Below are 16,651 nucleotides of genomic sequence, written 5' to 3' on the forward strand. Positions count from 1 at the left end.
GTCTGCTGTATCTCAAAAAGGTAAGTCCTACTCCACGCCACAGCAGTAGGTAAGTGCTTGCAGGTTTTCGGGTCTTTCTTCACAGCTCTGAGAGACAACAGTGTCTAGCATTCTGTCAAGACGGAACAATGTGACTGTTGCTAGAGTTCCTTTGAAATGCAGCGCTTACTCGCATCGCAGTTCCATCTGTATCAGACCCCGCACAGCCCACATTCCATTTTGGACCAAACCCTGGTGCTAAATGCTTCACTAGGTTTTGGCCAGACTTGCAGCACTACATAGCATCACAGCATGCACGGTAGTGTACTGCTGCACAATTTGTTTTGATGCCCTTCGCATCTAGAGAAGTTGCAATTGTTGTTCTTTCTGAACATAACTTCAAGAACGATATATATATAGTACGTCTAGCATTTCATGCAAATGGAAAAGTATTGTTGCTTTTCGGGTTCCATCCAGACGTCCCAGCGTATAGCACAGATGTTCAAATTTTTCTCAATGCGTGGTTTTATTCCACAAGGAATGGTTGATTGTTGTCAGTGGCCTTAAGTGACAGTCACCGTTTTGTGTAGATGTAAAAGAGCGACTTTTATGTACATGGACGAGAAATACACAAATATCCGCAGGTTTTAATGCTGTTCCCGTTCGCAAAGTACTTTCAGTTTCACAGCCAACATGGTTTAAGGGCACAGGACCGGATCGCTATTAAATTACAACGCTATTAAAGGCTTGCTGTTAAACTACGGCAACAAGACGTCGCTCAGTATCGCTACCTATGTCGACTACTTGCCCGCAAACGTATTTTAAAATACTCTACGGTGCGGATTGCATACGACAAGATCGTTTTAGTATAAAAGCGTGTCATGCTGCTGGTAATTGAAGAGAGAGAGAAACTAAGATCGCGCGTTAGAATCGTTGTTAGATGCCAAGAATGCGACGCCCTTCCGCTAAGGTAACGCACCGCCGCGCGCAGTTAGCACAATTGTCGCGAAAAGAAACACGCGCATAAAGATGTAGAGACAACTAACTATGCAGTGATGGTGTTTCACAATCACTATCATTCGTTAAGCCGCGCTAACGGCTTTTGAACGAAGTTGATCAGGAAACGTTTTTAAACACCGTCGCGAGCAGACAGGTGGGTCTACCAGCCGAAACAGGTGTTAGCCCTAAAAGTAGCACACAGCGAGCCGGAAAATACGCAAACCACTTACCAAAGCAGAACCTAATCATTTGAAGGAGACAAAACACTAAAGGTGGGTGCAGCAGGCGACCCATGGCTGTTGATTTGAACACGCACTAGAAACTGAACATTTTACTTCGGAAAGTAAACAACTTTTAAACTCGGACAGGCTCACGCCCAATTCCAGCAACGCGGCCTGGATGAAATATATGAATGGAATGTCAGGTGCTGCCACCAAGGTAGATGTCACGAGTACCACCATGTACCACGTGCTCAAGATGGCAGCGCCCATGTGTTTGACGATGTTTTTATGTGCGCGAGAACTAGGACAACTGAGAGAAGCAACGAGATGATTGAGCCAATTGAGCTCACTTTAGAGATTCATGCCACAGCAGTGATGTTAAATGACAGTCCCTCTGCGTGGTGCACTGTGTTAAGACGCTGTGCGGTTTCATTTCGATGGAGGCCGCCGGCATTTCAAACACCGCATGATTAAGCAAGAGGCCTGGACTTTACTAGTTCATTTTTTTCGGTCACGGACGTTACAGCGATATTGCTGCTTGTTTCATCATAGTTTCCGTCCGGTCGCAAGAAGCATGGCTTCGCATACTGCTGCCCTGAAGGTGTGGGACCCCGAAGCTGTGCTGTTCAGAACAGGCAAGTTAATGTTCATTCTGAAGCTGTTCGTGTGAATGTAGTTTTAAAAAACGCACCGCAAGTACTCTACCTAATGTACAGAGGTAGTCAAAAGGTTCCAGGCCGCAGGTTCTGTTTCTGGTCGGCATATTCTGGCACTTGAGATCGGAGGTTAGAATAATGCTTCTTGTGCTCTGCAGAAATATTTTGAGACGGCTGTCGTAGACCGTGTGGCCTGGGAACTTTTGACTACCCCTGTACATGTATGCGCCCACGCTGTGGCTATAAAAAGATCCTCTGATCCCCTGCGTCCTGCTTTAGTTTCATACGGCAAATGCCCTTTAAAGATTATCGCTGCTTTGCTTTTGGCGCTAAGGAAAGCATGTATGTAATCGGGCTCGCGACCAACCTTCTGGAATGGGAGGAGGGAGTGTAGCCCCCAACGTCTCAATGCCTCAACCTCCTCAGCAAGCATGGTCAGCCACGGCCGGACTGAATTGAATGCAGCGGCGCGCGGTCTTTTCTTAACAAAACGCGCGCGCGCGCCTCGATATCGGCCGTGGGTCAGCAAGCAACATCAGTGACCGCGTCGTAAAACCGAGTTGCTGAGTGGACTGGTACCGCCATCTATTGTGACACTGAATAAGTAATTTTGCCGCCGTTTATGAAGGTTGTTTTCATCGTCGTAGATGTCGGCACTGGCCTACTCAACGTAAGCTTTAAGTGCTATATACCTAAATATACTAGTATACTATTATATATTAGGCACTATAACTCAACTATCTTTGGCCTTGTTTAAGAACGACGGGGTTTCTCAACTTTTTTTAACAAAGCCAAGTTGATCACAAATTGAGTTAGTCTTGTGAGGCCTTTATACCTATATGTAAGAGCAACGCAGTGACAGAATATATTTCTTTTTAACATGATAATTCTAATTGAAGGTCCCGTTCTCCACAAAAATCCAGCATCAGCGTTGTGTGCGAAAGTTTGGCCCTGGCTGGTAGGTGGTTTCGTCAAAATGTATTGGCAGGATAGTTGGGAAGTATCTTGTGAAGAACAGTGCAAACACAGACAAACACACTAGACGAGAAAAGCGACGATAGAGCTCTGACTAGCAACTGAAGGTTCTTTTGCTTCTTCCTCAATCAGAAGAATAATAATATAATAGACACACGCACAAAGAGCAAGAAAAATAACAAAGAAAGGACAATTGTGACAACTGCAAGCAAGCTCGTCAGGCGGTAGCTAGCAGCTGGCATGCAGTTCGGCACTGATGGGTTATAAGGTTGTGTGACATCACACGAAAACGTGATATGGCCAATTTAGCAGGAGCTGCCAACTCGGAATTCTAATTTCATATAGGATTGTGGGGTAGCTTAACATGGTATGCTAAAGTGTATTACACGATAGTGTATAGAGCTCATTCAGTCAAAAAGTCGCCATTGTACCCCAGAATTGAGAAAAACGTGTCGGAGAAAATACACACGAGATCTTATGTAAGAATTCTGATGCAGTCATACTTTGTGCAGTGTTCAGGATGGTGTTATACCTTTTTGCGTATCATTTAGTATCTATCTACTATTCAAAGCGGCTTGTTTCTGATAGGGATTCAAACCATCAGCATATGTACCTCCAATTGTATGCCGTTCATTGTAGGTGTAGGTATCCACCTAGAAGTGAGACGGGCACTACACCTTCCTTTCCTCAAAAGTCAGACCAACTGAAGATGTTTAACACTTTGCCAAACGCTGTGCCAGTCTCTGCTCAGTGCCAAAAATCCACAGAATGAAAATGCAGTACACTTAAGACAAAACTTATGTGTCCTCCAAATCTTTTTTTTTAAGGTAATAGAGGCTCAAATTAAGGAATGATTGGTTTTGGCATGTGATAAAGTATCCTTAAATGCAGAGTTTAAGTGTCTGTCCCAAATTTTGAAGTGTTGAGATGAATATGTCTGTATGTGCTTCTGCCACACTTTGCAGATTCTCGAAATGCTGTCGTTGTCCTGAACCAGCCCCTAAGCTGCCAAACTGCTTCATTCTTGAAGAGAGTGTGGAATAAAGGTAATACATCATTTTTGCAAAGTTTTCTTGGACTTTTTACCATTAATGATTCACTGGCCTGCCTAGCTTTCACTTTTGATAATGGTTATAATAGTAACTGGCAGGACATGCGGCTGTAACTCAAAAGTTACAGCTGTTACAATAACAAAGTTACAACTTTTCAAAACATTTTTACACCGTTGTCAAATGGTGCAGGCATTTTGGCATTCAGATTTGTTTCCACCATTTAACCTTGGAGGCTTCTTTTTCCTCTAAGATGTTTGTGTTAATTGAAGCAAAGAAAATAGTTTTGTTGATTCATACATTTCTTAATCAGCTTTAGTGAAAATTTGCATCGATGGAGGAGCCGACCGTTTCCGCACTGCCATGGCTGCCTCTGCTGAGGAGCTCATTCCTGACTATATCACTGGAGATTTTGACTCAATATCCAAGGAGACGCTTGAATACTACAAGTCAAAAGTGAGTATGGGCTTGCCCTTTTTTGCCTTGAGAGAGAGAGAAGGTCTTTAATGGAGAAAAGAGAATTTAGCTGGCATTTAAATGTGCTATAGGAAGTAAATTTGGGAGAAAAGACAGAAGGAGAAAGGTACAAGAAATGGTAAAAGGTAAAATAAATAAAAATTCAGGTAATTGAAGTACAGTATCTTATGAATAGGTTAACAAAGCTCGCTACATAGAGTGTGCACGGCCATAAAAAGTACAAAAGGATTAGAGTATGTCTAGTAGTCAAATGTCACCTAAATAACCAAATACAAAGTTTATGTGGCATCTCTGCTGCCTATGGCAAGCTAAAGTTCGCTAAGGTTACGTCCCATAGCACATTCAAGTATTAGACGCACTTGAGCGAGTAATTCTGTGAGGTGTTCGTAATGCGCACATTCCTCAGAATACACTGGACATTCTAACAAAATATGCTCCACTGTTACGACAAAGCCACAGGTGTGGCAAAGCAGGCTGTTCACTTGACACAAGTGAAACTGTAAGGTGTTTGGGAATGCAGTGTTTAGGCAAATTCGGTGCTAAAGAGCTTGCAGATGAGGGGGCAGGAATCTGGGTGGAAATTTAGCTGAGGTGTGGGTCAGTGGAGTGCTGAAATTGATAACTGTGCAGCTGAAGCAGTGTACGTACATACCATGTGTTCGATGCTAACGGTAACCAACCTTTTAAAAAGTTAGCAAACAATTAAAGGATATTCATGGTGCATTATAACTTGTGTAAAAACATCTGTTGTACCTGCCGCAGTTCATTCCCATTCGATAGCGAACATATTTAACGCTCATTTCTGAATCAGTTATTGGGCAGCGGCAATTTCCTTTTAGTTCACATGGGATGTCCTGTGTAGCCTTCAACATTCCTTTTAGGTGAAAGTTTCAGGCTAAATAGGATCATCATACTGTGGTCACAGAAGTGGACGCCCATATGCCACCTTCGAGAGGCATTTTGCGGATGCTTCACAGTGCAGTCCACGCGCGTGGTCAAGCGTTGCGATGAAAGTGCAGTGAATTTGAATATTGTTGGTGCACTCAATAATTTTCTAATGTTCGAAACATTCCGATTATCTGTTTATCGAATACGAATTATTGAATGACAAACATATTAAATTTCTGGAATCATGTTGTTAGCGATAAAAACACACGGACACAAAGAACACAGCACACAAGGGACATCGTGTATCGTGTTTTTTTACTGCTTTCAAAATGATTCCAGCAAGCCATTACCAACTAGGCATCTTTTAACGGATATATTCAAATTCGAAATTTCAAAGAATGGCTGCAGCAACACCTTTTCATCCGAATGAGCTGTATAGGTTAGCTACAAGATGATGCTCCCAGGTGCACTACAGTTCCACTTACCTGTAGTACCTGTAGCAGTCCTTTGGCCCTTTTATACCAAGATAGTAATAGGTGCTATTCTTTTTTTGATATGTCACTACCTGCCCGTCTAAAGCACAAAATGTGGATGGCATTGGTTACTGTGTAGTATTGCTGTCATGTTAAATTAGTTTGTAGACTTTGGTTGAGTTCGCTCACTCTTCACTAGTGTAGATTTCAAGCAATCAGTTTCAGGGATTTTAGCAACCTCAAATTACAGTCAAGTCTTGGTAATTTCAATTAAAAGGGTTGCTCAAATTTTTTTAGAATTTCGTTTAAATTTTTTTGAGTTCAGTTTTAGAGGGAACTTTTCCAAAGCACTTGATGTTGATGGAACCAACGTTACTAGAACAAACTCAGTCTCACAGCTCCAGTGGGCGTTGCGAACACTAACGGCGCTGCAGTCAACCCTTGCACCTTGCCGGGTGCGCCTTCTGCTACACATGGCGTGGAAGCATGGAGTGGCCAGCACGCACGTAGCTTTTGCGTGCTGCCGTTTCACTCTACATGGCTGCATTAAGATTGTAATTACATTACGAGCTTTGGCTTCCAAGCCACGCCTTTTAGAATGTGTTTATGTTGTGAGAAATTAACTTGTTGATGCTGTAAAACAAGTGTGACATTGGCTTGCTCACAAGCACTGTTTCTTGCTTTACTCCCTGGCCTGTGTTTTGTAGTGTTTTCTTTCAGGGCATAGAGACTGTCATGCAAACAAATCAGTCAAATTTTCAATGCATAGGAGCATTCTAAACTTGAAAGGTAACCAAGTGGGTGTCACGTTTACTGCTGCACTGCGCAGATGGCCTCCATTACACGCAGAAAGCTGCTAGCCTGGGCATCCTGTTCATGCAGTGCATGAAGTCTGGCTACTCGTGTCAAACAATGTAGTGAACAAAGATTACGATAAATGGCCTCTGTCGTCGTCTAATCAGAAGCTCTTTTCTTGGTGTCTTACGTTTGAGTTATGGCATACAGGTATAGCTATACAGGTATAGGTATATATAGGTATAGCTCCATATCAGCACTCTCGCACATAGAAATGTAAAAAAAAGTTTTGTTGCTGTGTCATCCAAAACAATGTCGGATGTGAAGAGTTATTGATTGAGTTTACTGAAAGAAAAATCGGGGAGAATGGGCGTGCACACTGCGAAAGGAAATAGCTGAACAATCACCAGTCTATTCAAGAAACTTATTGCGAGTAATCACAGCAAGTTGTGCTCCTAGTCTTAGTCTGATACCTCCTTCCGCCCCTTGCACACAAAGAAAAGAAGCAAAGACAGAATTTTACTGCTTGTAGGGGAAATTAATGTAATTTCAAACCAGCACTGGACTGCAGTTTTAAAACACGATATTCAAGGTGTCTATAGCGTCGGAAAGGGCGTTAGAAGTTAATTGCATGGATGCAAGGTATTTATTATCGCAACAAGAAAAAATGAGCAAAAATGAAATATTGTCAACAACACTAAAATCGTATGCAAATGAAAGGCATCAAACAACCAGAACTTGATTTTATAAATATAGGCAAACATTGCGAGATTACAAGCAATGCAGAGGAGAACACTCTAGTACTTCTTTTGGAAAATATTTGAGTGGGAAGCATAGTCCTTTATTGTGTTTGGTGGGAAATGAGCATTAGCATTCCTAACTTGCCCTGATAATCTTTTGTTGCATGTTATTAAGTGTTGCTTCAACAACAAAAACCATATTTGCAGCGAATGCGCTTCAATGCATGAATTAGAAGCTCATATGCTTGGTTGATAGCACATCTTGAGCTCATTCAGCTTATACACTTTTGGGCTTGCCCGCCACACAAACATGCAGTTAAGAAGCCATTCGGCATCATACCTCAGTCCAGGCAGGCGCTTGACGTGCCAGCCATTACAAGTTCCAAAGAATTTACAGGCACCGATCTAGATCCTTTTCCGAGCTTTCTTGCTGCTTATCGTTGAACTGCGAGATCTTTTTTTCTTTCTCTTGTCAGCTGCTGCAGCTCGCAGCATGCGTTTTTTATGCCGCATACTCAATTTTGAAGATGTCTTAATTTTTGTGATCATCTTGCTTGTCGAATTCTTTGCAGTTCTTATATTGTCTCCTCTCTTAGCATTATGCTCAGAGTTGCAAGCCCCCATACACAGTTTCATTTCACTGACCTGCCTCAGAAGAGCTTGTATGTAACCAATACTCAATTCACATATGAGAACTTTATGTACAACTTATAACCATTGCCATGACACTTAACCGCTCATTAATGACAAAAGTCTTCTCAACAAGCAAATTTCCTCACCCTCATTGCTCATCTGTTTCCTCATAACAAAAATATTAAAATTTCCTTCGAATTGCTGGTATTGCAACGCACTTGAAATGGTTCAGATCAAAATCCATTTGTGCAGCTTAGCTGTCCGATTTATGCTACATACCAGTAAAAACAAAAATAAACGGAGCACGCTATTTCCTTCTAAAATTTTTCACGCATAACGTAATTAAAACTAGCAGTCGTACGAGCAAACCGGTAGTAGACGCCAGTGTGCTTTCACTTGGACAAATAATGTTTTCTTATTTGCAATACAGAAGGTGCGATTGTAATTACAACGGAAAAGCATGCTCTTTTCACTTATGTCCGCACGTGTACACTGAGAGGCTCTTGGAATCTTGCAAGTTCTCTTCCGACGTTGCTGTCGAAACACACGACGGGGTAGCGCGATTATGTGGGGTTTTCTCTTTGGTCTAATGCCTTTTGCGTTTGAAACATGTGCCAGCAAAGAAATAAAGAGCCTCGCTACATGAACTACATGATGTGAGAACTTCTATATAGTTCTCGAGAGTGTTTCTCAGTGACCCGAAGAAATGACGGACTTCCAAGTATTCATTTTAATAGGCGCCGTTGCCCCCCCCCCCCCCCCCCCCCCCCCCCTCGATGCAAAGCATGCAGGCCAGCATGAAGATGCCTGATGTTATAAAAAGCTATGTATAGGAGAATGCTTAAGCTTCGTCTTGAGAGAGGACGCAATAGCGCCTTTAACGCCATCTCTTCATTCTGACAATTTTGGCATCGAGAGGCTGGCGCATAGTTTGGCAAAGTGTTAAAAGTTTATTTGGTTAGATTTTAGGGGAAAGACACAGCATCTTCTCAGCGCACACCCTACGTTTGCAGTGGATGGCACAGAATTGGAGGCACACATGTCTACAGTTTGAATCCCTGTTGCAAACTAGACTCAAACTGGATGAGAAGGTGGGTGAGAAGGTGGATGCTAAATAACAAGCGAAACTGCATAGCACCACACTGAACACTGCACAGTGAATGGCTACTCATAATTTAATACAGACTGACGTGCATATTTTTCGGATATTTTTTCTCAATTCTAGATTACGGTGATGGTGACGCCTTTTTGCCTGAAAGAGCTGCATACAATATCGCGTAATAAAAAGAAATGAAACCAAAAAGCAGACAACACTACCCATTTTCAACGTTACTGGAACGTCAGTGCTGGCGAGCAAGTCGACAGCGCTGTCACATTTGTTTCATGGCATTAATAATGAATTTTGCATTACAGTAACGTGTTCTCCAAGGTAATGCATGGCTTGGAAGCCAAAAATGTCGTAGTGTAGTTATAATTTTACTGTAGTCGTGTAGAGTGCAACGACCGCACGCAGAAGCTACGCGTGTGCTAGCCACTCCATGCTTCTGCACCGCGTGTAGCAGACGATGAGCCCAGCAAGGAGCAAGAGTTGACTGCAGCACCGTTAGTTCTCACGGCAGCCACCGGGGACACCTCTCCGGGCGGAGCTGTGAAACCGAGGTTGTTCTAGTAACGGTGGATGGAACTGAAGTGCTAGTGTGAATAAACTGGCTGTTCAAGTTGAGAGAGTTTTACATTCTTTTTCGTGCATGGATGATCTGCTGTTTTTGCAGGGGAGCAAAGTGGTTCGCACACCAGACCAAGATCACACGGACTTCACCAAAGCACTGGCAGTGCTTGGGGAGCACGCACGCTCAAAAGCTCCGCCCATGAAGGTGTGCCTCTCGTCTTTGCTTATTTAGGCCCATCATGGGTCTGTATTCCTAGTTTGTATCATTATATAAAGTGTTGCTATCTCCCCAGCCTCAAGTCATGTGATTGGTGGAAATGTTGGAGCCAGAAGTGGTTGTGACATCCAGTTCCAGTGTTTCCACCAGTTAGATGACTTGAGGTCGGGAAGAGAGTGACACTTTCGATAAAGACGCAAACTTGGAATATGAACCCTTAGCATATGCCAACAGTGTATCAGTGCCTTAATTCAAAATAATGATGTGTACGGTGGCAGTGAGAATCGGAGCAAATTTTATGTGGGAAGGCAGGCAGCAAAGGAAGGGAAGCAGTAGGACAGCCTGCCGTTGGAGCCTACATATATCATGTTGGTTGTCCGGTCACACCCTTTTTTGTAAGATTTGGTCTAGTTTCTGGGTGCTGGTCATGGTGGAGAGTATGGCGTGCTAGCCACTGGACTCTGACATACTGATGTGGAGACTGTGCTGATTGAATGTACTGCTGCTCAAATCTTTAACTAGCGTGCGCAACTGCCACCTTTTCTGTGCTCTGGCATGTTACAAAGGAGCTAACCTGCATAAAGTTAAGTCTGAGCAGGACTCAGCAAAGCACAGAAAAGGCAGCTGTCATGTACGCTAATTAAAAAATTGGGAGGCTGTACCTTTTTTTTACTTTCCCTGACTGCTCTTTTGGAAGGTCAAATTCTAAAGTTGAAACTCTGCTATTTTGGTCATCTGATGCAAAGAGAGGAGTCTCTAGAGAAAACTATGATGCTGAGAAAGATTGAGGGATGAAGGAGAAGGGGTAGGCAGTGAACCTGATGGTTAGATGGCATCCTTGAGGCATTGCAGGTGTATCTATGTGATATATGAAAGATAATAGGAGACCAGAAAGCTTGGCATGATATGGTTTATATGGTCACGAAGAGTCGGAAATGACTGAACTGAATTGATCTTTTTGTTATATATTAGTGGTGCAGGCTTGGCATAGTTTGGTAGTCTTCAGAGAAACTCATATTTTGTAGACTTGTGGCCTGGCAGGCTTGTTGAGAAGGTTTTTTGTTAACTCTTTCAGGACCACAACGGACTCTGAAGCGTCTTGGAAAAAGTTATTGTTAAATTAAATACCTCCATAGTTTTGCTATACCATATACAAGAATGTAGTCATTTAAATGATCTTTCAATTGCTGCAAATTTCCTTGTTTAACTTTATGCCTGACACGGTGGAAATATTTCACTCTGCAAACTTGCTGAAAAAAGCATTTTTAAAATTAAAAAGAAGCATAAATATAAAATTAAAAATGTGTAGTAAAAATAATTCGAGAAATATGCTACACTTCTTTTTTTTTATTATTTGTGGAGATTTGGCCTTGCTATCCACAAATTTCATTTTTTTTTTTTTTATGCAGTTCAGAATCTGTGGTCACCATTCATTTTCTATGGCAATTGCTGCAAGTGTGGCATACCCTTTCTCCCGTCTGCACTAACAAATTATAGTGGAGCTAAATTGCTGAGGGACTAGCTAGCTTCTGCTGCAGGAGTCTGCCAGCAGTACACTAAAGAAACTGCTGCAATAGTCTCACAGGGAATACCGCTTTTCTGCGGAATCTTTTAGAACTATCGCTTCGTAGTTAATTCTTCATGTTAGTTTTTTTTTTTTTTTTTTTTTTTCAACGTGTTCAGGGGTCAAAAATTGGACATCAAGCTTTTCACTTTGTCTCATCTCACTTACAGCAAAATCTGTGAGCGATTAACTTGCTTTAGTTTTTATTTCAGGTGGCAAAGTTTACCACTGATAGACCTGAAGAAACATGTCAAGTTGTTGTCAAAATGGCTTTTGTTCTAAAACCTGGACTGCACCACTAGGCTAAAGTTGTCATTGCATTTCTATTCACATACTACATGAACTGAAAGGGCAGATGGGACAGTGAAACATCATGCAAAATACTATTCTAGAAGTGCTAATGTTCTTCAATGTTTGGTAGCACGTAAACAGCTTCTTTTCATACTCTCTTTCCCCTGCATTATACCTGTATGCACCATAAACAGGCGAGCACACTTAACCCACTCTCACATTTCGCCGAGTAGGTCTTTAGCTTATGAGATGGAGTATAGGCCTAACCTCCTTTGCATCAAAGCTGCAGAGGCAATGCTTTGGAACTATCCATTGCCTGTTGTAATATGTCTACTCTTGTTACCAGCACACTATAATCAAAACAATCTAATTATTTTTAACGTACAGTTCTCTTCTGCAGTGCCTTTGGTAATGTAGCATGCATGGTGAGGGCTATCGCTAGAGTTTAGGGCTTCACCACATCATAGCAATTTGGCAAGCAAAATGAGTCAAGAGATCAAAAGCCACACTCATTCAACATTCATCTCGTCAAGCAGTTTCACAGCTCTGGTACTGATGACAAAAGGGCACGATGCACAGTTTGGCATATTGAATGTTCCGCTAGATACGAGTTAATAAGTGCGAAAATTTGTGCTATACTTTTTGGGGGGATTTTGGAGATGTTATAGCTGTTCTATATACGCAGTGATTGGATATAGACTCAACTATAGTTGGCTTTTCCTGCTCAGGGGCACTTTCATATTTGGTTTGGTTTGGTTTGGTTTGTAGGGTTTAACGTCCCAGAGCGACTCAGGCTATGAACAACGCTTTTTGAGAGACTATATTTGTGGCATTACTTATCTTATAAACCACTGTCCTAAAAAAATTTCCCGCTTTATTGTTGGCTTATAGTTACAGTATGTGCTGTATGTTGCAATGATTAGCGTGGGCAGCGTTTTTATTCGTGCTTATGAGAGGAGCGACACCTATGCATCTGACACCAAGAAGTTTCGCTTTGTTTTCCTTGCTCTTTCTTGTTGCACATCCTAAAAATTGAGCTCAACGAGAGATCTAGCAAAGCTCCTTTTCAACACAATGTATCATGGTTTGTTGGTTCGTGGGGTTTCACGTCCCAAAGCGGCTCAGGCTATGAGGACGCCGTAGTGGAGGACTCCGGAAATTTCGACTACCTGGGGTTCTTTAACATGCACTGACATCGCACAGCACACGGGCATCTTGCTTTTTGCCTCCATCGAAAAGCAGCCACCGAGGCCGGGATTCGATCCCGCATCCTTGGGAACAGTGGTCGAGCGCCATAACCACTGCGCCACCCCGGTGACAGTGTATCATATTCTAAATACATAGTTATGAGATGCTAGCGGACTGACAGTTGATAAGCTGAGCAGTCCCCCCAAGGTGATGGGGGTGTCCAGCTCCCACTTGCAGCATGTTTCTTTCTTTTTTGCTCAACATTGAAGGCTCAGCGTAACTTCGCTGGTGATGTCATACTGTGAAGAACCCAGTGCGCTCTAGATTAACCTAAACATCTGCTGCTGTGTGCAGCAGTATAACCTCTAATCCACAGTTTCCACTGGTTAATCCAAAAAGGTGTTGCTAACTGTGGCCCCTTTTGTTGCAGCTCGACTGGGTACTTGCTGTCTGCAGCAGTTTCGATCGGGTTGACCACATGATGTCTATTTTCAACACGCTTTATGAGAGCCTCCCGCTGTTGGACGGCACACCCGTCTGCCTGTTCTTGGAGAACTCACTCACCTGGCTGCTCGGCAAGGTGTGCTAAATCTCTAGATCACATTTTGCTTAGGACATGCCAGCTTAAGTTATCTCTTATGTTATTTATGTTATGTTATCAGCTTACCTATGTTATTCAGATCACTTAGGAAGTTTCACCATTTGTTTATTTCGCTTGTAATATCCATTTTAGAGTTGTTCAAAGTTTCCCGAAATACGTATCTGACTTTGTCCAAAATCATCTAAAAGAACAAGCTTTAGCGAACTTGTAGAAAGCATTGTCTGGAATCCTTGCTGTGTATTACAAAATTGCACAAGATGCTAAAGCACCTGCTTACTTCTATCTCACACCCCTCGGGAGTAGCACATGATAGTAGATGCAGTGCAGTAGCATAGCAATGGCTGTGGCACTTAATGCAAATAGTAAAGTTAAGGAAATGGTTAGTAGCTTTCAAAAACAAATAGTTAACTTCACAGATATTATTTCCACGTCACTTGACTGGCAAGGGACATCACAGCCGTCACTGTGCACATAATGCAGTGGAGAAAACATTGTTTTTCGAAGAGTGGTTGACTTTTTTAGACAGTCAAGAAAATGAGTAATGTTAGGAAGGACTCTGAAATACCACGGCATGATCAAGCCACCCTGACATGAAGTAGTAACGTTTGACCATCTGTTACCTTAGTAGCATTACCTTAGTGGGATTTGCAATGCCCGTGCACTTGACTTGTTAAATATGATTAAGCTTTGTTGTGTGGTATGTTAAACTGTGCTTGGTGCACAGTCTGCAAACGTTGACGTGATTGGTTGATAAAAGAAATCTGTGTGTGTACATATATGATGGCTGCTATTGTTCAGGGCCAGCACCGCATTCTGACCCCACCTCACCTGACCGGAGCGTGGTGTGGTCTCATCCCCTTGGGGGCCCCTTGTGACAGTGTCACAACCACAGGACTCAAGTGGAACCTGGGTAAGTTTAGTCTCCTGATCATACAGCTGACCGAAATGCCTGCTGTCAGCTGAAAGCTTTGCGTTGGCTATGCTTAGTTGAAGTAGTTTTGAACCACAGAGTAGATCAAATGCTCTTCAAGTTTGCAGTGCATGCATAAACATGCCCTTAAGTTCTAGGGGAACAATCTCGCAAACTACAAAGGTGTCAAGAAAAAATACTGGGCGATGATGATCATAAAAAACTTTGTTTCCGGACTTTATGACGCCCGGTCTGGTCAGGCAAACTTTTGAGTCAAGCACCAAACAACAAAAATGTGGCCAGATCAACATATCAGCTAAACAAAATAGCAAAACATTTTTATGCTGTTGTTATCAGGTATGCCTGCATTTCCTCTTTAAACGGTCATTGGAGATGCAATAATGTGCCGTTTTCATGTGCATGAATACACTTTTGTGAGTGTTACTGAATTTATTTTATTGCTGAGCAGTTTATTGAAATGTGAGGTTAATGGTTTGTGTAACCAGAAGAGGTAGAAGACATTCTTAAGCTGGCTTTTGTTTTTTGCCATAATGTCATTAAGCACTCATATACATACGCCAAGCTTAGTTACATTCACAAATAAAAACAAAAAATCTGAGAAGTTGAAAAGGAAAATTGGTTTTGAGGTAATGGAAGTCTCATTATGGGCATTACCTCTCAGTAGAGAAACACAATCATGCTGTGAGGGCAGGAAGGAAGATGAGAGGGAAAGAAGGGTCTTTTTCTGTTGTGCTGATGAAGTCATGAAATCTCACGTCGTCTGTGCAGCATTCCTGAACTCTGCTGAAAAATAGTCCACTGTTATCAGCTGAGTTGTCAGCTGAACGTATTTTGAGAGCTGGGATGCTATAAAACGTGGCACTCTTCAGCACGCTGGGAAAGATAATCGGGTTTTGAAAGGCTAAATCAGCCACCGAGATTACTAGCGCACACATCCAGTTATCACTCAATTCCGTAAAACCTGCCTATGAGAGCAGGTGCAACTATGTAAAGTTTTTCCAGTATACGTATGAGCAAAAAGCCAGCAAACAGCAGCAGCAAGCTGACGGCAAGCAGAAAGCAGATGGGTTAGCCCCATTGCTGCTTCACAAATGCAACGACGATAGGCAGCACAACCAGCATCGGTCTTGTGCTGTATAGCTTTCAGTGTTCAATTTCGCTATAGTGCCCACACTAAAGCATTTCATATAAACACAAGACCACGATACCATCTTCATAGCGAGCCTTTGTTACACTTGTTGTCACTCATTACTGTTTTAGTTGTATATGTGCATGAGTGTGCAAGAAATTTGCTTTCTTTATTTAATTTAAGCTTATGTTGACTTTTGTTTTTCTCTCTCTCTGTGCGAACTGTGGATAGCTGAGCTCATGACTAGTGCCGTCATCTACTGTTAGCTATGCCAAACTAGTCTTATGCGTCCATTCTTTCACACGTTTGTTGTTGACATCCTTTTATGCAGGCAACTCCGCAATGGGATTTGGCAAGCTAATCAGCACATCCAATGCCTTTGATGGCTCAGAGGCAGTGACAGTAAATACTGATGGACCTCTTGTTTGGACTATGGAGTGCCACAAAGAGTGCATTTCAAAGTGATGTTGCACTCTGTAAGGCACGAATGTCCCATTCACCGGCGACGTCATTTTCGTTTTACACAGTATAGCAAGCTGCTATTGTTGAAGAGTTTAGAGAATTTATATATTTTTTGTGGACGTGTTTTTAGACGTTTTTGAAGTAAAGAATATTTTTACTGTTTGGTGCACTTCATTGAAAATGTGGTAGCAACTCTGCAATGGGATTTGGCAAGCTAGTCAGCACATCCAACGCCTTTGATGGCTCAGAGGCAGTGACAGTAAATACTGATGGACCTCTTGTTTGGACTATGGAGTGCCAGAAAGAGTGCATTTCAAAGTGATGTTGCATTCTGTAAGGCACGAATGTCCCATTCACCGGCGACGTCATTTTCGTTTTACACAGTATAGCAAGCTGCTATTGTTGAAGAGTTTAGAGAATTTATATATCTTTTGTAGACATGTTTTTAGACTTTTTTGAAGTAAAGAATATTTTTACTGTTTGGTGCACTTCATTGAAAATGTGGTGGAGTAGTTCGTAATGCGGTAAAGTGTCTGTGCTAATGGAACATTCAGTAGTTCCAATGCACATGATATAAAAAATCAGAAAGGGGGGGGAGGGGGGTGTTTAAGCTTTACCCTTAAGGGTATTGCGTGACAGCATTAATGGATTCCATTGGCTGACTGCCCTTGCGGCTTCTTTTCAACAGTTATGTCCTTTTCTCCTTGCTTAATC

The 16,651-nt window shown here is 42.3% G+C and overlaps 2 protein-coding genes across 2 annotated transcripts in view; one reads left to right on the plus strand and one right to left on the minus strand.

The window, feature by feature from the left end:
• The window catches only part of Nrx-IV (neurexin-4), a 62,097-nt gene extending 60,695 nt beyond the window's left edge, over positions 1-1,402 (minus strand). The window contains exon 1 of the mRNA XM_084607433.1: positions 1,209-1,402. Coding sequence (XP_084463559.1) covers positions 1,209-1,272 — 64 coding nt within the window. The 5' untranslated portion in view covers positions 1,273-1,402. The remainder of the gene's footprint in view (positions 1-1,208) is intronic.
• LOC146186811 (thiamine pyrophosphokinase 1) lies at positions 1,396-16,446 on the plus strand. Its single transcript, XM_084608117.1, is given in 9 exon segments — positions 1,396-1,416; positions 1,752-1,796; positions 1,798-1,834; positions 3,796-3,876; positions 4,193-4,335; positions 9,658-9,759; positions 13,245-13,394; positions 14,214-14,325; positions 15,807-16,446. Coding segments are annotated over 9 exon segments (825 nt in total). The 3' UTR covers positions 15,941-16,446.
• The last annotated feature ends 205 nt before the right edge of the window (positions 16,447-16,651 follow it).

The sequence above is a fragment of the Amblyomma maculatum genome, chromosome 6, assembly GCF_055883805.1.
Source record: "Amblyomma maculatum isolate TAMU_Amacu chromosome 6, ASM5588380v1, whole genome shotgun sequence".
Classification (NCBI taxonomy): Eukaryota; Metazoa; Arthropoda; class Arachnida; order Ixodida; family Ixodidae; genus Amblyomma; species Amblyomma maculatum.